The sequence below is a fragment of the Hypanus sabinus genome, chromosome 3 (genome assembly GCF_030144855.1).
Source record: "Hypanus sabinus isolate sHypSab1 chromosome 3, sHypSab1.hap1, whole genome shotgun sequence".
In the NCBI taxonomy this organism is placed as follows: Eukaryota; Metazoa; Chordata; class Chondrichthyes; order Myliobatiformes; family Dasyatidae; genus Hypanus; species Hypanus sabinus.
Genome location: NC_082708.1, coordinates 47,130,231 through 47,157,011, shown reverse-complemented (window position 1 = coordinate 47,157,011; position 26,781 = coordinate 47,130,231). Strand labels below are relative to the sequence as shown.

The following is a 26,781-nucleotide window of genomic DNA, read 5'->3' as shown; positions in this document are numbered from 1 at the left end:
GGAGGCTGAACACTTTATGCTTGCCCTCCGTGTACTCCAAGAGAGACAAAAAGACCAAGAGAAAGAGGCAATAAAATGTTTCAAAGCAATTTGATACCTATCTTTTCCAGTCGAGATCTACTGCAGCTTCCTCTTGAAGGCATGAGAAATGGTAGCTTGCAAATATTATAGGGGCTCATTATCTGGGGAAAAAATTCTTTGTTTTGTGTTTTTTTTTGTTTTTTGTTGGTGTTATTTTTTGCATTATTTAAATATATGATTCCTGGCCCTACCCAGGAATCTGACAAATAGAACAACGGTACCCCATTCTATTAGTTGTTATAAGTTTTGTTTAAAAAATAATAATAAATTCTGCTCTTGTTGGCCATTGTGAGTAAAGAAGATTTGTTTAAACTAGGAATTACTTCCAAAGCTTGTCCGAACTTTTTTTTTCAGTTAGCTGTATATTTTTAACCACATAACAAATATATAATATTGGGATATTTGCAGAATCCCTTTTATGAATATAAATGAATACTTTATTAGCATTAGTGATACCTACTTTGGTTGTAAGTCTTCAGTGATTGAAATTTGCATGTTTATTTGTTTCCTCTTAATTATTTTCAAATTTAGTTCTGGTCTTCATTATCAGTTCTTGAATGTCAGTGCTTGAATCGTAGTTATTGTTTTTGCTTTGCTCTTGATTTTTAGAAGACAAAATGCCAAAGTTGGGTGTAGGCCTACAACTTGATTGGATGACATTAGAAGATTTTCAGAAACATCTGGATGGAAATGATGATTTGCGTGCTCCACCAAAAATAATATCCAATAGTGAGTAGTGTAATGATTTTATATTAAATAGAGGAAACTGAAAGCTATTTTCAGAATAAATACAAGACATATAAGTACACATTTATTAACACAATGTGTTGATAATTACTTTCCTTAGACTTTTTTGCTTACAATGAAATCCTAAAAGTTTTAGGTGAAGACTTACCGATACTGACAGATTGGGAGTCTGGACAGTTAACACGAGGGCGAGACAGCTGAGAGGTTTGCTAGCGCTGTTCAGGAGGGTTTAAAGCTGAATTGGCAAGGAAAGGGGATTCTGGGTAGTTCCTCAAATGAAGAGGTACATGTATCTAGAGCAGGGGTGGGCAAACTTTTTGACTTGTGGGCCACAAAGGGTTCTAAAATTTGACAGGGGGGCCGGACCAGGAGCAGATGGACGGAGTGTTTTGGTAATACACCTCATAAGAGAAAATAAAATATCATGGGATATGTAGAAAACATGTGCTTTAATTTCAATTGAAAATGAACAAATGCATTACAACAAAATATCTGTCTTTGAAGTCCCATGGTATTTAGCTATTTATTGAAATGACTTTTAAAACACTGAAAACTAAATGAATAAAATACAGCTTTTTTTAATAGTAACAGTTATTATTTTAAAGCACTGAAAATTCTGTTATCCTTCAAGATATTATCATCATCATTCTCCTCCTGACTGTCTTTATTTCAAAAACGGTAGGAGATGCAGGTCTACTTGTCCTGCTCCTTCTTATTCAATTGTCCCCTGTGCCAAAACTCAACAACGGCCAGCACAAGGACAGAACAGTGACAGCGCGCCACTATGCGGAGCGCGTTATTTGATCTGGAGCGCATTTTTTATTTTGAGAACGTACGTGCACCTGCGCACTACTCATGTCCATCACTTAACAGGAATGACATGTAACATGTAAGGCTTATTGAAAAAAATATTTTCAAATGCATTTTTTCCATAACACAACGAAGAAACTTATTTTGTTGTTGGTCTCCCTTTTTAGCCAGCGCATCAAAGTCTGGATTTAGTTTTGTTGTGGCGATTCTCAGGATGGATCTGAGGTGTTGGTCAGTTAACTTGGATCTGTGGCTGGCTTTGTTGATGTTCATGACGCTGAATGCCTGTTCACACAAATAGGTCGAGCCGAACAAAGAGTAAAGCGCAAATGTGGAGTAATACGCTGCACCTCAACAAAGGTCAATGTATATAGAGTGCGTCATCTATTGGGAAAACGCCAGAATTGCGGGGAGAAAACGTAAACAAGGTTTATTAATATAATTTCATCAAGTTCTGCAGGCCGGATTAAAAAGCTTAACGGGCCGCATATGGCCCCCGGGCCGTAGTTTGCCCATGCCTGATCTAGAGAATAGTTAGTAAATCAAATAAGCATTAAGGGAATTCAAAGCTAAGTTGTATCTATTAGAGTATAAAGAGTATTTTAAAAAAAAAGTTGCAGTTAAACTCTGGTGTATGGAATTCTTGCCATCACTGAGACATAGGTGAAGGATTGGCTGGACTGACCACTCAATATCCGAGAGCATAAAACTGTCAGGTAATTTGGGAGGAAGCTTTGCACTGTTTGTAAGATTGCGTTTTTTCAATATTGAGAGAGGATATCCTAAAAGGCAGTTCAAGCAAGACCATATAGCAAAACATTAGAAACAAAAAGGGTGTATTACAGACCTCCCAATAATCAACGGAGTTAGAGGAACAAATATGTAAGCAGGTATCAGAGTGATGCAAGAACAATAGGATTATCATACTGGGGGATTAATTTTCCCAAATATTAACTAGGATTGCCACAGTGTTAAAGGCTGAGTGTTGGATCTTTAGAGGTATGTCAGGGGAGCTTTTTGATGCAGTATGTAGATGAGAGCAACAAGGGGAGGAGAATTACTGGACATCATCTTAGTCATGTGGAGGGAATGTCATTGGGGGATCATTTTACAGATCATAATAGTATATTTTAAAGTGATTGTGGAAAAGGATAGGGATACACCAATGAAAAATGGTTTAAACGGGGGAATTTGTAAGAAATTGCTGATGTTGGAAACTGGAGCAATAAACAATCTAGGGTAAGAGCTTGATTGCTGTACAGCTTCCAGAGAGGGAGATCAACAGTTGATGTACCAGGTAAAGATGCTTAATCTAAGCTGAAAGATGGGGTGATAGCCAATATAAAGAGGTGAAAGAAAGGGTTGCAACAACAGCTGGTAAGCATAAATGGATCTAGTTGAGGAGTAATAATAAGTAGGTAGGAGAATGAATGAACATAATGACAGAATCTGGGAGGTGAAAGGTGGATGCAACAGAGTGCTACAGGCAATGGTTTTGATTGGAAAGGAAGGTGGAGTGTAAAACCAAGTAAAAGTCGAGTGGGCAGATGGGAATAGTAGGAAAGGGGACCCAGTGGGAGGAGTGTGTGCATGATGGGTAAATAGAGTAGGTAGAAGAAGGTAAAGAAGCAAGGTAATGGGGAGCTGGAAGCATGGAATTATGGGGTGGGATTGCAGCAAATAGGTAAATCAGTTCTACCAAAGTGCATGACTATGTACCTCCCGACACCGTACTCCATCTGCCATTTTTTTTTTTGCCCATTCTCCTAATCTAAGTCCTTTTGTAAGCCTCTATACTTCCCCACAACTACCTGCCCTCTACCTACCTTCATATCGTCTGCAAACTTTACAACAAGGCCATCAATTCCATCATCCAAATCATTGATATATAATGTAAAACGAATCTGTCCCAACACAAACCCCTGTGGAATACCACTAGTCACTGTCAGCCAACCAGAAAAACATCCCATTATTCCCACTCTTTGCCTCCTGCCAGTCAGCCACTGCTTTATCCATGCTAGAATCTTTCCTGTAGTACACAACATCAACCAGTTCTCTTGTCTATCCTACTTATTCATCAAGAAGTTCCAATAGATTTGTCAGGCAAGATTTTCCTTGGGGAAACCATGCTGTCTACAGCCTATTTTATCATGTGCCTTCAAGTACCTGATACCTCAACTTTAATAATCGACTCCAACATCTTCCCAACCACTGAGGTCAGACTAACTGGCCTATAGTTGCCTTCCTTCTGCCTCCCCTCCTTCTTGAAGAGTGGAGTGACATTTTGCAATTTTTCAGTCTTCTAGAACTATTTGAGAATCTAGTGATTCTTGAAAGATCATTAACAATGCCTCCACGATTTCTTCAGTCATCTCTTCCAGAATGCTGGGGGTACACCATCTGGTCTGGGTGAGTTATCCACCTTCAGACCTTTCAGTTTCCAAAGAACCTTCTCTCTAGTTATGGTAACTTCACACACTTCATTACCCCAACACCTGGAGCTTCCATCATACTGTTAGTGTCTTCCACAGTGAAGAATGTTGTAAAATATTTATTTGGTTTGTCTGCCATTTTGTTGCCCCCCATTATTACCTCACCAACATAGTTTTCCAGCAGTCTGATATCCACTCTCATCTCTCTTTCACACTTTATTTATCTAAAGAGACTTTTGGTATCATCTTTAATATTATTGGCCAGCTTACTTTCTTACTTACCTTAATGACTGACTTAGTTGCCTTCTGTTGGTACTTGAAAGCATCCCAGTCCTCTAACTTCCCACTAATGTTTGCTCTATTATATGCCCTTGGCTTTTATGTTGATTTTGACTTCTTGTTAGCCTTACTACTTCTTTGGGATGTGTCTATCCTGTGCCTTCTAAATTGCTTCCAGAGATTATAGCCATTGCTGCTTTGCCGTCATCCCTGCCAATGTTCTTTTCCAATCGATCCATTCTGGCCAACTCTCCCTCATGCCTTTGTAATTCCCTTTACTCCACTGTAATACTGATTCATCTGTCTTCAGCTTCTTAAATTTCAGGGTGAATTTGATTGTATTATGATCTCTTACCCCAAGGTCTTTTACCTTGAGCTCTAATCAATTCTGGTTCATTGCACAACATCTAATCCAGAGTAGCTGATCCTCTATTGGGCTCAACCAGGGGCTCTAAATAATATTAATAAATACTTCATTGATCCTAAGTCAAACGTTCTTTCATTACAGCAGTAACATTTAAAACCACACTTAGCAGTGTGCAGACTTAACTATAAAATAACAGAATAATAATATATACACTAATTATTTACCAATGTGCAATAATAATGTACAAAATAATGAAACATAGACCATTGTACTAAGATGTGTGTGCTCCTGTCGCACAGAGATGAACTGTTGTATATGCTTATTGCATTTGGGAGGAAAGCTTTTCTGCAATGATCCTTGTGACAGCAGAGCTGAATGAGTCCGTTTGAAAGGGTGCTTCACTGTTTCTTCAGTAGGTCATGGAGAGGATGTGCCAGATTGTCCATAATGAATAACAGTTTGTTTAGTGACCTCCACTCCATCACTAACTCAAAAAGGGTCTGGGTTGTAGCCAAGGAAGGATCCAGCCTTTTTGATGAGTTTATTTAGTCACTGATGCTGCTCCCCCAACATAAAGCTGCAAAGAAGTCTGCACTCGCTACATCAGACTGATAGACGATCTCCAGTATCCTACTGTACACATTGAAGGATCTCAGTTTCCTTAGAAAATAGTCTGCTCATCCCGTTCATATAAACAGCCTTGGTTTTGGTTTTCCAGTTAAGTCTGTTGTCGAGGTCAACACCCAAGTATTTGTACTCTGCCACCACCACAACTGCTTCTCCCAGAATGTATACAGAACTTGTCACCATCTTCTTCCTCCTAAAATCAAACACCCTCTCCCTGGTTTTGGCCACATTCAGGAGCAGGTGATTCCTCCCGCACCACTCCACAAACTTGTCCACCAGTCCTCTGTAAAACGACTTCTGCCCATCTCTGATATATCCAACCACCGCAGAGTCATAAGAGAACTTCTGAAGGTGACAAGACTCAGATTTGTATTGAAGGTCTGTGGTGTACAATGTGAACAGAAGCAGAGATAGGACAGTCTCCAGTGCCACTCACCACTATTTCAAGACAGAAATACCCAGTGTTCAAACTGGGGTCTATCTGTCAGGTACAGACAGACATACAGACATACTTTATTGATCCCGAGGGAAATTGGGTAGTCAGTAATCCAGCAGATAGTGGATTTGTCTATGCCCATCCTTTGCAGCTTCTCGCTCAGAAGTGGTGGTTAGATTGTATTGAGGCCATTAGAGAAATCAAAAAATGTGATTCTCACAATGCTGCCACTATCATCTAGGTGGGAATGAGCTCTCTGCAACGTGAGATTGGTAGGCAAACTGTAGAGGTCCAATGAAGAAATGAAGTTCTCACCTGCAGTCCAAGGTAAATCAGGGCCAGTGAAATGTGAGGGCAATTGTTCTGTAGTGATTTAATTCAATGGAGTCGCCTTCTTGGGTACAGGAACCAAGCAGGAGATCTTCCTTAGCACCGGTACCTTTTCCTGACTCAGACTTGGATTGCAAGGGTGCTGCAAAATATCAGACAGCTGGCTCACACAGATCTTCAATACACTGGGGCTGATACCGTCCGGTCCAGCAGCCTTGCCTTAGTCTCTCCAACTGACTCTTAAACCTGATGTGCAGTCAAAGTCGTGCAGGGGAGGTGATCATCCCCATAGAGGCAGGATACTCCAAAGTTGCGGGGGGGAAGAGGGGTTTGGAACACAAACACTTGCCAGAGGAGGGAGAAGCCATCTTGAAGGCACTCTAGAAATTCCCCCTCCTGGAACCAAGCACCAACTGATTTTCCCAAGCTACCTACATATTGAAGTCCCCCCGTTGACTACTGTAACATTGCCCTTTTGGCATGTATTTTCTATCTCCCATTGTAATTTGTAGGCCACATCCTTACTATTGTTTTTTTTGGGAAGGGGGTGTGTGGGGAGTGGGTCTGTATACAACTCCCATCAGGATCTTTTTACCCTTGTAGTTCCTTAGCTCTATCCACAGTGATTCAACACCTTCCAACCTTCTGTCACCTTTTTCTTATGATTTTATTTCATTTTTTTTAATCAACAAAGCAACATCGCCTCCTGTCTTCCTGCCTGCCCTTTCTATACAATGTGTATCCTTGGACATTAACTCCCAGCTATAATCTTTCAGCCAAAATTCATAACCTCATGCCTGCCAATCTGCAGCTGTGCTGCAAGTTCATCTACCTTATTCTGCATACCGTGCACATTCAAATATGACACCGTCAGTTCCTGTATTCACCCCTTTTTTGATTTTGTCCACCTTTATGTTGTAACTCATCTTTTTGACTGCAATTTTTCCCTATCAACTGCCTCTCCTCACCAACATTTGTAAACCAGCTACCTCAGCTTCAGCACTATTACCCACCTTTCCTACGATGCTTGTTGCATTAAAATTTGCACCATGCTCAACCTTTTGTTTGCTAATTTTGTCTGAGGTCTTACCAACATTGGCCTCCACAACCTCTCCACTAACTATTCTAGCACTCTGGTTCCATCCCTTGCAACTCTAGTTTAAAACCCACTGAAGCATTAACAAACCTTCCTGCTAGGATATTAATAAGTATTAATTAATATGTTAGTGGATCACATGAAGATTGGAAGAGTTCTTCATGTGTTTTAAAGGTTATTTTAAGTGATAAAGCGATTATGAATGTATTAGTGAAATGGACTGCAAAATGGCAGTTTAATCTAGACAAATGAGATGTTTGGAGGTACTAATGAGGCTAGAACATGCATCAAGAATGGTGGAGCCTTGGGGAATAATGAGGAACTGACAGCATTTAGGAAATGTCCAGATGACCACTTGAATCACTTGGGCTTAGAGGCTATGCACCAAGTGATGAGAGACAAAGGGTGCCCACTGCTTGCTGTGCAAGTTGATATTTGCCACTGTAAATTGCTCCAAGTGGCAAAATCTTAGGGGATAAGTGATAGAGGGGAGAATAAATCGCAATTATTCCTTGCATAATTAGAGTATATGGTTGTTTGATTGTGGTGTGGATTAGGTGATCTTATTTGTTTGTTCTGTGAATATTAACTATAAATATGAAAGCTGACAATGCAAAAGCCATTATCACTTTAGGATTTATGAAGTTAAATTAATGAACTGCAAAATGTTTTGTTCTTGCCATTGTCTTTTACAAAGTTTGCATGGCTTTACTTGACGTACTCTATTATACTGTACACCAAGAATGTTGTGGCTTGATTAGTGATTAGCATCTCTTGGCATTGGTTTATTATTGTTCACATGTATTGAAATAAAGTGAAAAGCCTTCCTTGCATACCTTTTATATAGATCAGATGATTACAAAGTGCACTGAGGTAGAACAAAGTAAAATAACAATACAGAATTAAGTGTAACTGTACAGAGGAAGTGCAGTGCAAGTAAACAAGATACCAGATCATAAGGTAAATTGGACTCTTGACCTCACAATTTATCAGGAAATTAGGGAACTATTTTAACAGCAGGATAGAAGTTGAATCTTGAGCGTAGTAGTACATGCTTTCAGCCTTTCCTATCTTCTGCCTGATGAAAACTGATGGGATTTTTAAAGAAAACTTAAAATCTTATCAAAACATAATGCAGCCTCTTTAAATTTTCATTTATATTTCCTTCAGTCTGATTATAGGCAAGCAATCTGGATAGTGTATTGCTATTACGTAATAATACAAGTTCAAACAATGATTGAATACAATTTATAAATGTCCTTTTGGATGGGATTTACAATTGAGATTGGTGGTTAGTTTATATCTTGTTTAGTTGTATGTAAACAGTTCGAAGCTTTTGTGAGTTTTAATAAATGTAAGAACATGTTTGGGATTGAAAGGGTTATCATAGTAGGAGTGTTTGACTCTGAGCTTGTACTCGCTGGAGTTTAGAAGAATGGGGGTGGGGGGGGGGGAGTCTTACTGAAATCTATCGAATATTTAAAGGCCTAGATGTTTCCTGGAGTGTGGGAATCTAGGTTCAGAAGGTACGGCCTCAGAATAGAACTCATCCTTGGAGAATAGAGGTGAAAATTAATTTCTTTAGCCAGAGCGTGGTGAATCTGTGGAATTCATTGACACGGAAGGCTGTAGAGGCCAAGTCATTGGGTATATTTAAAGCGGAGGTTGATAGGTTATCGATTAGTAAAGGCGGCAAAGGATATGGGGAGAAGGCTGGAGAGTGGGGTTGCGAGGGAAATAGATCAGCCATGATGGAATGACAGAACATTTGATGGGCTGAATGGACTAATTTTGATCCTATGATTTATGGCCTTATGTTATATTCAAAAATATATTAGTAAATAGGCTAAATAAGGTGATTAATTATTTAAACTATATTTACCACTTTTGGTTCTTAAAACTAGTTCAAGAGTCCAGCACTAACTTAAGAATATATCAGAGGCCTTGGATAAATGAGAGAAAATCTGCAATGCTGGAAATCCAAGCAACACACTCAAAATGCTGGAGGAACTCAGCAGGCCAAACAGCAAGTGAGGAAAAGAGTACAGTCGATGTTTCGGGGCAAGGCCCTTGTAAATGTCAACTGTACTCTTTTTCCATAGATGTGAAGTGGAGAGGGTGTTTGTACATCTGGCAGGAGCAAGGATGTTGGGAATAGTGAGGGTGGAACACCACAGGAAGGGTGTAGGACAGATGGCAAAGAAGTGGCAGTGATGGGGGTGGGGTGATTGGTGCAGGTGCAGACACAGACACAGACACACCCAGCCCAGAGACACCAGGCAAGGTAATTTGATTTCAAACAATTGGTTTATTGATCATTACCAAATGTCTCTGGTGCCTTCTGTTCTCTCCCTTCCCCTTTTTCCAACCATGATTCCCATCCCTTGCCCCCTTCCACCCTCAATCCACAATAGAGACACCTATAGGTATCACGTTTGTCATCAATTTTTTTCTATGGCAGCAGTACAGTGCAATACATAAAATTACTACAAACCTTAACTATATATATGTACCCTGGACTTTTGCACAGTACTGCAAATGATATTTAATGATTAACTTGAATGTAAACGTGACCATTGTAAATTATTGGAAGACTGATTTTAAAAAGGCCTTCAGACAAGTGCTGCAAGGTAAGCACAACTTTTCTAAAGTATCAATTTATAATTTTTAGTTTTGATGGTTAGAAATTTTAACACATTAAGTTGGTAATAAGAGAATGTTAGTGAAGTTTCTACTGCAAAATAAATGTTACTTTCATAAACTTGTAGGTGTTTTGCGTGATGCCGTGAGAAGTGGAAACTACTTGACAGTAAAACTTGCTTTAAATTCAAGAGAAGAATATAATCTGGATCAAGAGGTACTTAAGCAGAGATGATATTTTAATCCTCATTCCATTTCTCACATGCTTTTCTCTCCTCATCTTCCTTGATCTGATTAGCTTCTGATATGTTTGCATCATACATGGAAATGGCTTCCCTTATCTAGTTGGGTGTCTTGTCTTGATTTCATTTCAAGTATTAATTTGTAGCCATTATTAGCCCCATTATCTTCCACTCTGTCTTCTCTCCATCCATGAAATCATCCAGTAATCTTTCCTTAGCTCCACATTTCACAATAATTTGCTGTCTTTTTTGTGAATTTGCCTGAAATATTTTTACTTGTATACTGGTGATATCCAGCTTCACTTCAAAACCAACTTAATACCTTTTTGTATTGTCAAATTTTTGTCAGTCCAAAAATTTCTTTATGGATAAGCTGAATTTTCCCTGCAACTGACCTCATTCCCTATTCTTGATCTTCCTTCTGCTTGAACTAGACTGACAGTAACATTTGACCAAAAACCAAGTTAGAAGAGGCATATCCTTTCTATCACAAAGACTTTATACTGTAATATCATTTGCCTCTGTCTTTATCTGATAGTTTATTCTTAATTAATGCATTGCTCTACTGGCCAATTTCTGCTTCTCCACCTGCCAGAAACTTGAATGAAACTATGCTCCTTGAATCCTAACCAAAACATAGTCATCTATATATTTATCCATTATTTTAGTAGTCTACACTGGCTCTTAGTAAAACAGTGCTTCAATTCAAAAGCCCTCTCCAACTTTTTAGTTCTCTTCTTTGCATCATTCTTTTTCTGCAACTTCTCCCTTCAACTATAACTTTCATACAATTGTGTTAATCTAAAGTGGGTAAGTCATGAATCTTTTCATGCCTATTGCACCCCCAACCACTCCTCCATGTAATTTCTTATCTTCCTCTACAACAATGAGTTACAAAGGCAGTGTTACTTTAAGTATTGCTAACTTTGAGTCAGTTCAGGAAAGCGTAGAATTAGAAAGTCATATTTGATTTTTTAAAAACTTTTCTCTAGTTGAGGAGAAAGTAGCAGCTAGCATAACGCTAAACAGCCCAGTGACCCAGGTTCAGTTCCACAGCTGTATGTAAGGAGTTTGTATGTCTCCCTGTGACACCATGGGTTTCCTCCAGGTGCTGCAGTTTACTTCCATATTCCAAAGACCTGTGGGGTTAGTAGGTTAGTTGATCACGTGGGTGTAATTGGGAAGCACAGGTTTGTTGGGCTAGAAGGGCCTGTACTGTGCTGTATTTCTAAATAAATTATGGAAAATTCATCAAGAATTTGCTAATACCCTGTGTCCTGAACTGCAGGAATAAACATTCTTATTAGTTGTTAAGTCTGCATTTGGAATTTAACACTTTATCAAAATATTTCTGTTGTAGGACCCTAGTGGAATGAATCTAGTCATGTTTGCAGCTGCTGGAGGACAGGATGATATTCTTAGATTACTCATCAAGAAGGGTGCAAAGATCAGTTCTCGACAAAAAAATGGTACCACTGCACTGATGCATGCTGCTGAGAAGGTTTGCAATTGAATTTAGTTATTTGTACTATGATTAATGCCACTAAGCATAGTAAAATTGGTCTAGAATTAAGAAATCTGTGGGTGCAGTTAAGACTATATTTGATCAATACTTAAAAGGGAGTCTGACATTTTTGGAATGTGGGAGTATTGATTGTCTAACAGTTAATTGACCTTGAAGTGTTGGTAAGCCATCTTGAATTACTGCACTCCTTTTTGGTGAAGATGTTCCTGTAACACTGTTAGGTCAAGTGTTGCCGTATTTACACAGCAAAACACAACAAGGATAAAAGAATGGTGTTCTTTCATCCTTGTTGAAAGAATTTTGTATTAGGATGAGATGTGATCTGAAGTAAAATCTGTAATTGGTGATATTTGCATGTTTTTTTTGCCTCTTGAGGGTAAAGAGAGAATGGAATGAGAGTTTGTTGGCAGAGCCAGGCACGTAACAGCCATATATCAAGAGTTGACACACTTTGTTGGTTTCCTCTTTCGCTGTGAAAGGGTGACACCTCTCTGTCCCTTTATTAAGGAGAGAGTGTCTGTGGTATGTTGAATTGTTGAGTGATTGATTATTTTTTGTTGTACTGCAGGTCACGGTCTTCAGGGCTTTGCTTGCTTGGTGGGTGGAGAGTGCTGATGAGTGCTTTTTTGGGAGAGGGTCAGCGTGGGGTTCTAATGTTTTTATTACTACTCATTCTTTGTGGCATTCTGTTTTTGTGGATGTAAAGAACAACAATTTCAGGATGTATACATTCCCTGATATTAAATGGAATTATTGAGTGTTTTCAAAATGTGATGGTGCTTAAAGCTAAGTGTGGATGAATCGCTAATTTAGGACAAGGCTTTTCTTTCTGGACATGAGTTTTCTTAGATGTAGGTGACATCATTTGTAGATTTTGTTTTGTTTGATATTAAGGAGAAATGAAAAACATATTTCTCTTGCCTTGAATACTGAGTATCTTTATGCATTAAGATGGTGAGGCAAAAATTTAAAATGTTACTGTGTAGGTTTATGAAAGATATTAATCCATATTGTTTAGAAAATAAATCCATAGTGGTGTTTCTATTTTCCTTCTCTTGAAGGTGTATGATTCCATGAACAATAGCAAAGAACTAACAATCCATGTGAGCTCAGACTGCATTAACACTGAGTAGTTGCCTGTGGCAGGTGTGGTAGATGAGGACCAAATAATCCAATGCCAACGTATTTAGTGATCTTGTAGGAATCGTAGACTATTGATGATGAGATCATGGGTGGCTTTGTCTTTCCCCTTTCTCTTTTCAATTTTCACCTCTTATATACCAAAAAGCTCTTGAGTATTGTGACCCATCAAATAACTACAGAAATTATGGGTATGAGTTTAAGATTACTTGTCCTCGTGATGCAGTTTTGCTAGTATACTTTAATATATACTCGCTTATTGCAGTATTCTAAGACTAGCAGTGAGTGCACTTGACAGTAGTGCCCTGGAATTTCCTCATGCTTTCCATCATTATATCACTAATATAGTATAAGTGTTGGTAGAAACTTCATTTTACTGCCTTGGCAGACTATCTTAAAATACAGTAAAATCAATACAATAGAATATGATACATCAGTCTTGTCCAAAATTAAATGTTATTTTAACTGAAGATTTAATGCAAGTTTAAAAAACACAAAATGCTGGCAGAACTCAGCAGGCCAGACAGCATCTATGGGAGGAGGTAATAATGACATTTCGGGCCGAAACCCTTCATCAGGAGTGAAGTAACATGGGATGGTCGAGGGGGGAGGGATAGAGAGCTGGGAAGTGATAGGCTGGAGGGAAATCTGTCCCCCCACTTCTTATCCCCCCTCGACCATCCCATGTTACTTCACTCCTGATGAAGGGTTTCGGCCCGAAATGTCATTATTACCTCCTCCCATAGATGCTGTCTGGCCTGCTGAATTCTGCCAGCATTTTGTGTTTTTTTTTAAATTTCCAGCATCTGCAGATTCACTCGTGTTGCCATTTAATACGAGTTCTTCATTAACCACTGGAGCACAATATCAAATCATTTATCGCTAGTGTATTTAACATTTTTTTTCTACTTTCAGAATTATCTGACAACAGTTGCTATTCTTCTGGAAGCAGGTTCCCAAGTTAATGCTCAACAGATCAGTGGAGAAACTGCATTAATGAAGGTATGTTTTTTTTTTCCCCCCCAATAACACAATACTCACCAGTGTTTTTTTTAAATAAAAATTTCTAATTGCAGCAGACTGACCCAAACTGATTTGAAATGAGAAAAAGAAGAGAGTAGAGAATTTCTTTAATGAGAGAAGCTTTGGAATGTCTTATAGGCTAAGCACATTCCATTGAAATTGGTAGATTGGGTGGGAAAAGGTGAAGTGTAAAATGTAGCAGTAGATTTTAACCCTCGATGTTTTGCTGAGCTAATTAAGCCAATGATGCCTAATTAAACTAATCTCCACAACAGTATGTGGTCCATTTCCCTCTATTCTCTGCATATTCAGGTGACCATCAAAGAGTCTCTTAAACTGTTATATTACAGGCACCCATAGCTTTTTTTTTGTTAAATTGCTCTGCACATCTTTTTGAGCTTCTCCTCATCATAAATCCATACCCTTTGGTATTAGACATTTCAACACTGGAGAAAGACACTGGCCGCCTACTCTTATCTACACCTCTCATAATTTTATAAACCTCTATTAGGTCCAGCCTTGTTCACCACTCCAGAGAAAACAAGCCTAGTTTGTCTGAACTCTTCTTGTGCCACCTGCTATCTAATCCATGTAGCATTTTGATAAACAGAGCCAAATGAATAGATTAGAATTCAGATTCTACTGTAATTCCATCTACATTTGCAGTTGAAATCACTGTGTTGGACCATATCTCAAATAATAACTAGAGAGCTTAGTAACATGGTGTAATGACAACAATCTTTCAATCAATGTAGGCGAATAAAACAATTGGTCATTGACTTCATGAATGGGTGTAATGTATATGCTTTTGCCCTTATCATTGGTGCCAAGTTCAAGTGCTGAGCGCTTTTAGTTCTTAAGAGTCAACATCACCAATGCCTCCTCTTCCTCCAGAGGCTAAAGAAATTTGGCATCTTGCCTTTGACCCTCACCAATTTCTATTGATTTGACGTGCCACAGAAAGCATCCTATCTAATCATTGTGGCTTGAAATAGTACCTGTACTGTGCATGACCTCAAACTGCAGAGAGGTGTGGACAAAGCTCTGCACATCCTGGAAACCAACCTCTGTATTTCCCACTGCCTCAGTAAAATGGCCAGCATATTTCAAACATTTTGCAACATATGTCAGTGATATTAAACCTGATTCTAAGCATAATCCAAGACCCTACCTTTTCTAGACATTCCTCCTGTCTCCCATCAGGCAGAAGAAAACACATAACCACCATGCTGGAAGACAGCTTCTACCCCACTATTACTACTATTGAATCGTTCCCTACTACAATAATATGGACTTTTGACCTCAGTCTACCTTATTATGATCTTGCACATTGTTTACATGGATTGAAGTGTCTCTACAGTTATCACACTTTATTCTGCATTCTGTTACTGTTTTAGTGTGCACTCTTAATGCTCTATAATAAATTGATCTGTATGAGAAGAATGCAAGACAAGCTTTTCAACTGTCTCTCAGTACATGTGATAATAACCAATTCCAGCCTCTTCTGTACCCCATGTAAAGCTTCCACATCTTTGCTAATATGTGGTGACTGTTACTGAATGCATCTCTCCAGATGCGGCCTAACTGAAGTTTTATAAAGCAGCAATATAACTTAGTGCCTTTTAAACTCAATGCCTAGATTATTAGAAGCAAGCAAGCTGTATGTCATCTTTTGCTCCATCAACTAGTGCAGCTACTTTCAGGGAGCTCTGGACTTCCACCCAAGATCCTTCTATACATCAGTGTCATTAAGGGTGCTGATATTTAGGTGTACCTTTCCTTGCATTTGACCTCCCAAATTGCAATAACCTCAAACTTGCCTGGATTAAACTCTTAGTTCACTGCAATTCTGAGGGAAGTTGTAAATGTGGTGTGGACATGGGACAGTGTATGAACAATGAACATTTGTATAATTGCATTAGATCCCAAGATGTTTCATAGACAAACTAATGTTCTTGATGCCTAGTAGCCTCTTGCATAATCAGTGTTTTGGAGTTATGAAAATTGATTTTTTAAAAAAGTTTTAACAAATGTGTTGGGGAGCACTTCAGGTCCAGTGGTCTCAATACCATTAGTTTCAATATAATTATGGAGAAGGATAGGACTGGACCCAGGGTTGAGATTTTTGATTGGATGAAAGGCTAACTTTGAGGAGATGCGAAAGGATTTAGAAGGAGTGGATTGGGACAATTTGTTTTATGGGAAGGATGTAATAGAGAAATGGAGGTCATTTAAAGGTGAAATTTTGAGGGTACAGAATCTTTATGTTCCAGTTAGGTTGAAAGGAAAGGTTAAAAGTTTGAGAGAGCCATGGTTTTCAAGGGATATTGGAAACTTGGTTAGGAAAAAGAGGGAGATCTACAATAAATATAGGCAGCATGGAGTAAATGAGGTGCTCAAGGAATATAAATGTAAGAAGAATCTTAAAGAAATTAGAAAAGCTAAAAGAAGATACAAGGTTGCTTTGGCAAGTAAGGTGAAAATAAATCTGAAGGGTTTCTACAGTTATATTAGTAGCAAAAGGACAGTGAGGGATAAAATTGGTCCCTTAGAGGATCAGAGTGGACAGCTATGTGTGGAGCCGAAAGAGATGGGGGAGATTTTGAACAATTTCTTTTCTTTGGTATTCACTAAGGAGAAGGATATTGAATTGTGTAAGGTAAGGGAAACAAGTAGGGAAGTTATGGAAACTATGACGATTAAAGAGGAGGAAGCACTGGCGCTTTTAAGGAATATAAAAGTGGATAAATCTCCAGTTCCTGACAGGATATTCCCTAGGACCTTGAAGGAAGTTAGTGTAGAAATAGCAGGGGTTCTAACAGAAATATTTCAAATGTCATTAGAAACGGGGATGGTGCCAGAGGAGATTGGAGTTTTGCTCATGTGGTTTCATTGTTTAAAAAGGCATCTAAGAGTAAACCTAGCAATTATAGGCCTGTCCGTTTGACGTCAGTAGTGGGTAAATTAATGGAAAGTATTCTTAGAGATGGTATATATAATTATCTGGATAGACAGGGTTTGATTAGGAACAGTCAGCATGGATTTGTGCGTGGAAGGTCATGTTTGACAAATCTTATTGAATTTTTTTGAAGAGGTTACGAGGAAAGTTGATGAGGGTAAAGTAGTGGATGTTGTCTATATGGACTTCAGTAGGGCCTTTGATAAGGTTCTGTAAGGAAGGTTAGTTAGGACGGTTCAATCGTTAGGTATTAATATTGAAGTAGCAAAATGGATTCAACAGTGGCTGGATGGGAGATGCCAGATAGTGGTGGTGGATAACTTTGTCAGGTTGGAGGCCGGTGACTAGTGGTGTGCCTCAGGGATGTGTACTGGGTCCAGTGTTGTTTGTCATTTACATTAATGATCTGGATGATAGGGTGATAAATTGGATTAGTAAGTATGCAGATGATACTAAGGTAGGTGGTGTTGTGGATAATGAAGTAGATTTTCAAAGCTTGCAGAGAGATTTAGGCCAGGTAGAAGAGTGGGCTGAAAGATGGCAGATGGAGTTTAATGCTGTTAAGTGTGAGGTGCTACATTTTGGTAGGAATAATCCAAATAGGACATACATGGTAAATGGTAGGGCATTGAAGAATGCAGTAGAACAAAGTGATCTAGGAATAATGGTGCATAGTTCCCTGAAGGTGGAATTTCATGTGGATAGGGTGGTGAAGAAAGCTTTTGGTATGCTGGCCTTTATAAATCAGAGCATTGAGTATAGGAGTTGGGATGCAATGTTAAAATTGTACAAGGCAGTGGTGAGGCCAAATTTGGAGTACTGTGTACAGTTCTGGTCACTGAATTATAGGAAAGATATCAACAAAATAGAGAGTACAGAGAAGATTTACTAGAATGCTGCCTGGGTTTCAGCACCTAAGTTACAGGGAAAGGTTGAACAAGTTAGGTCTTTATTTTTTGGAGCGTAGAAGGTTGGGGGGGGGGGTGGATTTGATAGAGGTATTTAAAATTATGAGGGGAATAGATAGTTGATGTGGATAGGCTTTTTCCATTGAGAGTAGGGGAGATTCAAACAAGAGGACATGAGTTGAGTGTTGGTGGGCAAAAGTTTAAGGGTAACATGAGGGGGAATTTCTTTACTCAGAGAGTGGTAGCTGTGTGGAATGAGCTTCCAGTAGAAGTAGTAGAGGCAGGTTTGGTATTGTCATTTAAAGTAAAATTGGATAGGTATATGGACAGGAAAGGAATGGAGGGTTATGGGCTGAGTGCGGACCAGTGGGACTAGGTGAGAGTAAGCATTCGGCACGGACTAGAAAGGCCGAGATGGCCTGTTTCCATGCTGCAATTGTTATATGGTTATAAATGTTTAAGGAGATGTAAGAGAACCTGGATATAGAAAACTCATAAGACTTGGAAATATTGAGATTGGCAAAAGACAAAGGAAGAGTAAAAGTGCAGGAAGGCAGAGGTGGGGAAAATGGGCTGAGAATAAAGGTGGAGCAAGTCAGAAAAGGAACTGAAGGTGTTGGAAAGATTTGTAAATGAGTGTACTAAATTAGACATGGGAAATGTAAAACCAGTAGAGTTGGTGAAGAACAAGGTGAGAGGCTAAAAATAAGTTGCATGATTCATGTAATGTGGGGGCCGTTTGATAGCTGATATTGGTGGAGATTGGGAGGCTGGTAAGGTTATTGACAAGGTTGTGCTGTATTGATGTAAAAACTTCTGTTAGCTGATATTTTGGATTTGAAACATACTCCTGTTTCCCAATAGGACCCTGAATTTAAGCACCTTTTCTTTAATTTGAAAGTTATAACGGCAAAAACCGATTTGGTGGTAAGGTGGCTATGTATCTGTGTTATTTGTAATATTCAGTAGACTAAAAATAATAGAAGTTATGAAAATCTGGTTATTTGTTGGGACTAGATTTTGTGCATTTCCATGTTTCAAGAAGGCAACAGATAAACAAGGAATAGGAGAAAACCCAGTAGTGGTGAAAGAAGACAGCTGAAGCAGTGTTGGTTACATTGGATGAAGCAAGAACGTAAAGTACATTGATGCACAAAAATATTTGTTTTGCATATTTCAGTCATGAAGAAGGCACACTAGTGGCTGTGCTTTGTTAGGAGCTTGTGGTATGCCACCAAAGACTCTTAATTAAAAAATGGTACAGTGAAGCGCATTTTGACTGCTTATATCAGAGCCTCCAATGCACAGGATCATAAGAGGTTGCGCAGGGTTATATATTCAGCCAGCTACATCACAGTGCAGCCCTCCTCACCATTGAGGAGATCTTCAATAGGTGGTGCCTCAAGGAGGTAGCATCCCTCATAAAGGACTCTTACCATCTGTGACACACCCTCTTCATGTTTCTGCCATCAGGGAGGAGGTACAGGAGCACGAAAAACTACACAGTCCATGAACTTTATTATTCATTTTCTTTGTGAGATGTATTTACTTATGTGCAATATTTTTATGCCTTTGCACTGTGGTGCTGCCAAACATCAGATTTCATGTCAAATAAGTCGGTGATAATCTGATTGTTTCTTCTTTGCAGGCTTGTAAGAGAGGAAATTCTGACATAGTAAGACTTCTTCTAGAATATGGTGCTGATTGTGGGATCCTTTCTAAACATCAGAACAGTGCTCTATACTATGCTAAACAGAGCAATAACATACTGGTCTATGACCTGCTAAAGAATCATGTGGAAACGTAAGTCAATTATCAGGAAGACTACATTCAGTTATATTAAGTTGGCATTGGCAAAAACAGGTCAAATCATTTCGTAATCCAGACAAAACTCTACTGGTAAATGGGTTATATGCAGCTTTTGATTTTGGAAGTCTCAGTGCACCAATTATTCAACTAGTTTATTTAGTTGAATTTGCATTTGGAAGGTACTTGCTCTTCAACAGTTAAAGTACAGAGCTTCTGGAACAGATCACTTCAGAACATCTCACCAGAATTGATCAAAATGACATAATCCCCAGCATCTAGCCTCGAAAATACAGGTCTCCACTCACTTGTCACAGATATTTTTAAACATACAATAGATAAAAAGGTATTTAGAGTAATTGTCCAGTATCTAGTTTTATTAATTAGCCTAGTCATAAGGCCTGCTGAAATTAATTGAGTTTACAGTATCTCTAGCAATGATGAAACAGATCAGATCTGTTAGTCATTCATTAATATGTTCGTGCCATGGAGTGTGTGCTGATCCCTGATAATCCAATAGCCTAGTTCTGCTAAAGATGGTTTATCACCAGCTACCCCTCATAGCTGCTGTATTGAACTCCTAATGGCTTCAGTGATCCCGTCTATTCACTTTGACCTCACTTAGTTCGCCTCTTTCTTTCCACTTTACCAAGCATGTTTATCATCTCCCCTCCAGGACATGCTTATGTATCAGTTTCTGCTTTAGTACTGTTCTTTTAAGGGAACAAAGTTTTTATTTAATTCAGGACTAAGTAGTTTGCTTTTTCATTTTCATAGTTTTTAAGTAATCCCTGGCACCATATTTCAAATGAATCAACTCTTGCTTTGTAAAGTCCAGGTTTAACATTTATTATGTGCTATTGTGAAAGCCAATGTATTTGCTATAATCTTAAACTGACATTTATATTCTTCCTTGTATTGACCATCTTATTTCTTCAGCACTTCTTTGTTTCTGTCTGATAGTTGTTTCTCACTCTCTCCACTTGGCCACTGCCTACTTGGACTTCTTAGTGTTTCAAGTGATTTTTCAGTAACGGACATCTCTTGTCAACCTGCATAAAAAGATTTTATAAATTTCTTTCATTTCAGCCAAAACAATGGTTTCATCAGCATACTTTATTTTAATTTCTGTTTGATTTCTGATGTGACATCCTTGCACAATACAATACAGAGATAGAAACTTTTCATAATAAATATGTTTGAAGATTTTGGAACATAAGACCTGTTTTATAAAAAAAGTAGTTTCCTTAGTTTGGAAAATCTCTCACTGTGTGATTTTTTTTTTTGTCTAGCATATCCAGAGTGATAGATGAGACAATTAGGGATTATTTTGAAGCACGTCTGTCATTGCTGGAACCTGTGTTTCCTGTAGCTTGTCACAGACTTTGTGAAGGCCCAGATTTTGCTTTGGACTTCAACTACAAACCTCAGTACAGTTCTGGTGAAGGTATGTCAATCTTCTGTGAGCATCTTTTTTTAAACACATGGATTTTGGAAAGGCACCAAGCAGCATTCAGCAGAAATACTGCTTTTAGTTCTACCTTATTAAATGGTAGAGTAGCCTTAAGGAGCTCAATGGCCCTTGATTTGATATCTTTAATATTGTGGTTGTCACTGATTTTAAAACTGGCCTGGTCAGGCAAAATCCTTCATATAGCTGATCAGACAAGGGACAATCTTGAATAGAAAATAATTTTTATAGTCATGATCATACAGTACGGAAATGGGTCCTTTGGCCTGCCATATCAAGCATTATATTTATCTAAAAATGTTTACCCACATTTGGTCTGTAGTCATCCGTGCCTTAGAGACTGAAGTTTTTGTCTAGATGCTTCCTCAATCTGATGAGAGCATCTTCCTTAATAATCACCTTAGGCAACAGGTTCCAGATTTCAGCCACTCACTGCGTGGAAAATATTTGCTCTTCAGATCCCTTCTAAACTTTCTATCTCTCACCTTGCAAGTCAGCAAAAAAATGAGCACTTAAGCCCAAACTGTCTATTCCAGTCAAGATGACCTATCCAAACAACATCCTTGTAAACCTTTTCTGCACTCTTTCTAGTTTAATAACATCCCTGCTATAGGAGGGTGAACAAAACTGAACACAATACTGCAAGTGTGCCCTCACCAGTTGTACCATGACTTTCCAACTTTTATATTCAGATTTTGGTAGTAGAAATAAATGTGTGGACTATTTTCTAAACGGGGAGAAAATCCAAAAATCTGGGATGCAAAGGGATTTGGAAGTCCTTGTGCAGAATACCGTAAAGGTTAACTTGCAGGTTGAGCTGGTGGTGAGGAAAGCAAATGCAGTGTTAGCATTCATTTCAAGAGACTTAGAACACAAGAGCAAGGAAGTGATGCTGAAGCTTTTTAAAACACTGATGAGGCTTCACCTTGAGTATTGTGAATATTTTTGGGCTCCTCATCTAAGAAAAGTTGTGTGGCTTTGGAGAGGGTCCAGAGGCGGTTTACAAGGATGATTCCAGGAATAAAAGGGTTATCATATGAGGAACATTTGATGGCTCTGGGTCTATACTCGCTGGAATTTTTAAGGATTGAGTGGGGGGGGGGGGGGGGGGGAAATCTCATTGAAACCTTTAGAATGTTGAAAGGCCTAAACAGAGTAGATGTAGAAAGGACATTTGCCATGGTGGGGGAGAGTCTAGGGCAAGAGGACACAGTCTTGGGTTAGAGGGGCGTACACTCAAAACAGATGTGGAGAAACTTCTTTAGCCAGAGGGTGATGAATTTGTGGAATTTGTTGCCACGTGCAGCTTCAGAGGCCAGGTCATTGGGTGTATTTAAGGCAGAGATTGATAGGTTCTTGATTGGACATGGCATCAAAGGTTATGGGGAGAAGGCCAGGAAATGGGGTTGAAGAGGAGGAAAAGAAAGGATCAGCCATGATTGAATGGTGGAACAGTCTAATTATGCTCCTATGTCTTGTGGTCTTATCATCAAAGTAGATCACTCTTTAATTTATAGGCTATTAAATTCCCATTGGCAGAATGAATATAAAGAAGTGAGGAGTATATGCTACAAGCTTTGATCCTGCTATGTGGTGAATTACCATGTGGTATTAAATTTACTTTGAACATTAATTTTTTAAGAAGTAATTATAAGCTTCTAAGGGGGACTTGAAAAGTAGTTGTTGAAATGTTTCCATTAATGTGAGAGTCATATGAAGAGGCTGTCATTTCCAGGAATTGTGGCTAGCATAATGATATTACAGTGCTAGCGACCTGGGTTCAATTCAACCACTATCTGTAAGGACCCTATGTTCTCCTGGAGACCATGTGGGGTTCCTCAGGGTGCTCTTGGTTTCTTCCCATATTTTAAGGACATACGGATTAATTGGTCACATGGGAATAATTTGGAGGCACGCTCTCATTAAGCCAGAAGGGCCTGTTAGCATGACTATCCCTAAATAAAAACAGGTGCACAGGAACTTCTTCAGAGATTTGTTGAATCTCTGCCTCAGAGGGGGAAGTTAGATAACTGGAGACAAGTAGAGACGGGGGGGGGGGGGGGGGGTGCATTTTTGAAGAAAATATAAGGCTATAGAATTGGCATAAAAGATCCTACTTTCAGCGATCAGTTGGTGGGAAAGCACGAATAAACTTGTAATTATTTGACAGATTAGGCAACCCAATCACAGCTGATAATTACCTGGTCAGAATCCTAAAAAGCCAACACCTTGGAGGGATTTGCGGATTGACATGAGCCTTGACTTTGTCAGTAATACTGTTGACCTGTAAATGATATTTTGAAAATCAATTATTAGTAAGTTACCATAGCAATTAACCTGTCAAAGGCAATACTCTCACCATTGTGTATTCATTATTTTGATAATTTGCAATTACCTGTTAACTTAGTATCTAAAAGGACTTAAACTTTTGAACACTTTTAAATATTTTCCAGACCAAAGAAAATATTTCTTGATGTTTAACAAGGGAAACTTTTAAAAACAAAATCCTTCATTACACCTGCCATGGTATCTGGTCATTTTTGCCTATTTCCTCAGCTTTACACATTAATGCTTCCTTTCAATGTTAAATCTTGGGGTCTTCAAATGCTGGGGTTTAGTGTCTTTTTGTAAAGAGTATATATAGAAATATATTTTGGAATAGATTATTGTTTTTTTTGCCAGGTGCTGTTCAATGAATTTTGATATTTAGATGGCAATATTTGAGTTTATTTGACTTGGAGATGTATGCTTTTGGGAATAATGGACAAACTGCATTTGGAGAACAGTCATAGAGATGGAATTGGTATTGCTTCAGCTTTGCATGTATACATGTTCAACTAATCAAACACTTTCTCTTCAGGAACTGGGATTCTACTCTTCATCTTCCATGCAAATTTTTTTAGTCATGACCATATAGTGGCTAAACTCTGTGGATCGTGCAGTGTTCAGGCTGTTATTCTAAATGATAAATTTCAGCTTCCCGTATTCTTGGTAAGTATTTCAATTTGCATTTTCAACCCAATGGACCACAATGACATTGAGGCTGTCACCTGGGTCAAAAATTTGTTGTAGGAAAAGCACAAATTGTAGCTGATCCACAGGACCATTTTAGTTGGAAGTCCATCTTGTGATGTTGCATACAGGTGGATTATGAATTCAAATGGCTGTTCTTGCTGTCAGAAAAAGTTGCAGTAAGTAACATCGGCAACAATAGATCAATATTTTTGAAATATCAGATGGGCTGTAATAAGTCATATTTCAGTGTATGTTTCAAAGGGCCATTGTAAGTAGTAGATTACATTTATGAAGTATGCCTCGTGGATTAGCTAGAGCCGATGCCACCCTCCCCTTACTATATTGTGTATCAGTTGTTAAGAATATGTCTGAATTTGGATCATTTAGGCCATCATACTGGTAGATTAGATAGTCTCTTGGAGGAAGTTTTATGCATTTTTAACTTAATTAATTTGAAGGCAGGATAGTCTTTAACCTGAATTGATAAAATTATGAATCTGATCCAATGAACAGTTCAAAAGATGAAGCTATATAAACTTGTTCTGAGAAACTGAGACAATAAGCAGATCAGGGATAAACTTTATTCAGCATATACATTCACATGCATTAGGAATTTGCTGTAGTGAGTTGGCACAACATGCAACAAAATTAAGGGGAAGAACTTTTAAGATGACAAAACAGTTTTTGTTTTAATAGCCCTATAGCACTTTTCAGAAAGGAGCTTTTGGAAAAGGCAGTTTGCTAATGTGGAGTGTCTGCAATGATTTTCCCTATCTGTTTGCCCTGGACACATACACACACACACAAATCCTGCCATGATGGTGGACTCAGCCAGTGATCTTTTCTGGTGGCCTGACACTGTAGTGTTTGCATATTGTGAGAGGGTACTGCATCAGACAGAGACTGATGAACGATTGATGTGAGAATGTTGGCAGTGTAGAATTACACCAGTATTTTTTGAGAAGATGGAATTTTAACAACTGCTGCAAGAAGTACATTCTCTATCAAAGTTTTGTTAATATTGGGAATGTGGTTCTCCCACAAGGTCCTGCAAAATAATGATGCCCATGAAGCTGAATGTTGAAACAGTGCTAATTGTAGAATTGTTGATGAGTGAATGTGGAGAGGAGACACACACTTCTCATGAAGTTGATTATCCTCTCCAGCTTTGAGGGCATTCAGCTCCAACTTCTTGTGGTGCATTGGGACACTAGCTTGTTTACATCCTGGTGATATGTACTTGGATTTATCACCTCTGGTGATACTGGAACAAAGAATATTCCATAAATCCAGGAAAGACAGCCCCTAGCTCTGACCCACACAGTCCAATAGTAAAATGTTTTCTTTGATTTGTCTCATGTCCTTCAATTGAATTACCAATTATTATAAAGAATTTGCCAGATGGAAGAGAGCAGTTGAGGGGGAAAATAAGGGTGTCATGGCAGAGCAGTAAGTGCACAGGAACTGTATAACCAGAATAAAAATAATTGAATGTCCCTTGTTTCATTTAACCCATTTGTCCTTATTGGATTTTTGAAGAGTATAAATGAAGAAGATTGGTTGTAATAGATTTTAAAATTCTCCTCAGGTGGTTTTAAATGAAATTAATTCTATAATCTGGCACCACTGGGACCTGAGGAGTGCCGGATTAGTGAAATGCTGAATTACAGAAGGATCATATTAAGCAATAGCTAACCGCCTCATCATACCTTTAAAATATCATGTAAATCAGTACAAGTTAGATAATAATGGAACAGAAATATTAAATGAGTAGCAAGTGAAATTTTAATAAAGTAATATACTGTACAGGCACAGATAAAATATGGGTACAGATAAATGTATAGGAATTAACTTCTACTTCTAAAGTGAGACGTTTAATATAACTTCAGGCAAAGTTACATGTCTGCAAGTGTGGGGTTGTCAGGATCATCAACATCTTCATCTTGAAAAATGAGTGAAGCATCAGGAACTGGAGCTGAAACTGGCACAACAGTTTCTTCAAAAACTGTTGATGTTGGTGGCAGCACATCTGGGTGAGCAGAAGCAGAAGTTGGAGAAAGGAGGTTTTCTATACGCCACAGTTCACGCTACGGCCAGGCGGTCGGTGATTCGGTGCTGGGCTCTTCCCTCTTCACTCGCAGTTACTGAGGGTATCCTCATTAGTTTCTTCTCCTCCACTTAGTAATATGCTTAAATTCAGTGGGTTACCACGTCTGATCTGAGGTCGTAGGCAGAAGAGAACGGAGCACTGGCCGGGCAATGCCGGAGGGCAGTGTGCGACTGCCAACAGGCAAGCAAGAAGGCGGACTAACCCAGCGCGCACCAGTTCCCTGCTGCTGGTGGGTGAGACGGGCAGGTGCCAGGCGGCCGTGCCTCATGCAAATGATATTAATAAATGTAGGAAAACAAGCAGGAGTCGCCTGTCTGTGCTTACAAGAGCGCGCCAACATGTGAACAGATCTAGCGCAACCAAAACGAAGAGCAGCAGATTGGTACTGTGGCCTGGAAAATTTGAAATCTGTGCTGGATTATTGAAGGAACCAGATTACAGGTAGATTAGTGAAGGTTGACTGTACTTATCATAAGTTTAAAAAGTCCAGTGTTACAATTTTTTTCTGATAGATCAGAATTTCAATCTGTTTTGAAATTAATTACTTTTTCTTGATCTTTCCAGGATAGTCATTTTATTTATTCCTTCAGTCCTGTGCCTGGCAGTAATAAATTATTTATTAGACTTGCTGATGCTCCTACTGCTAAGGTAGGTATACTTTGATATGTTAAGATATTTAAGTGATTTATAATTGTTTGGGAAATGGTCCTGTCACAATTACAGCCAGCTATAGAAAA

General features: G+C 38.7%; 2 protein-coding genes across 2 annotated transcripts in view; one reads left to right on the top strand and one right to left on the bottom strand.

Annotated features, from left to right (window-relative positions):
- mphosph8 (M-phase phosphoprotein 8) overlaps positions 1–26,781 on the top strand; it is a 58,237-nt gene that overhangs the window by 30,268 nt on the left and 1,188 nt on the right. Inside the window, exons 6-13 of the mRNA XM_059964240.1 lie at positions 691–810; positions 9,974–10,062; positions 11,448–11,588; positions 13,668–13,754; positions 19,291–19,445; positions 20,741–20,895; positions 23,780–23,910; positions 26,609–26,692. Coding sequence (XP_059820223.1) covers positions 691–810; positions 9,974–10,062; positions 11,448–11,588; positions 13,668–13,754; positions 19,291–19,445; positions 20,741–20,895; positions 23,780–23,910; positions 26,609–26,692 — 962 coding nt within the window. The remainder of the gene's footprint in view (positions 1–690; positions 811–9,973; positions 10,063–11,447; positions 11,589–13,667; positions 13,755–19,290; positions 19,446–20,740; positions 20,896–23,779; positions 23,911–26,608; positions 26,693–26,781) is intronic.
- The window catches only part of LOC132391282 (paraspeckle component 1-like), a 127,822-nt gene continuing 120,550 nt past the window's right edge, over positions 19,510–26,781 (bottom strand). Inside the window, exons 8-9 of the transcript XR_009511155.1 lie at positions 23,121–23,203; positions 19,510–20,500 (exon numbers count right to left, since the gene is read on the bottom strand). The gene's annotated coding sequence lies outside the window, so the exon portion shown is untranslated. The remainder of the gene's footprint in view (positions 20,501–23,120; positions 23,204–26,781) is intronic.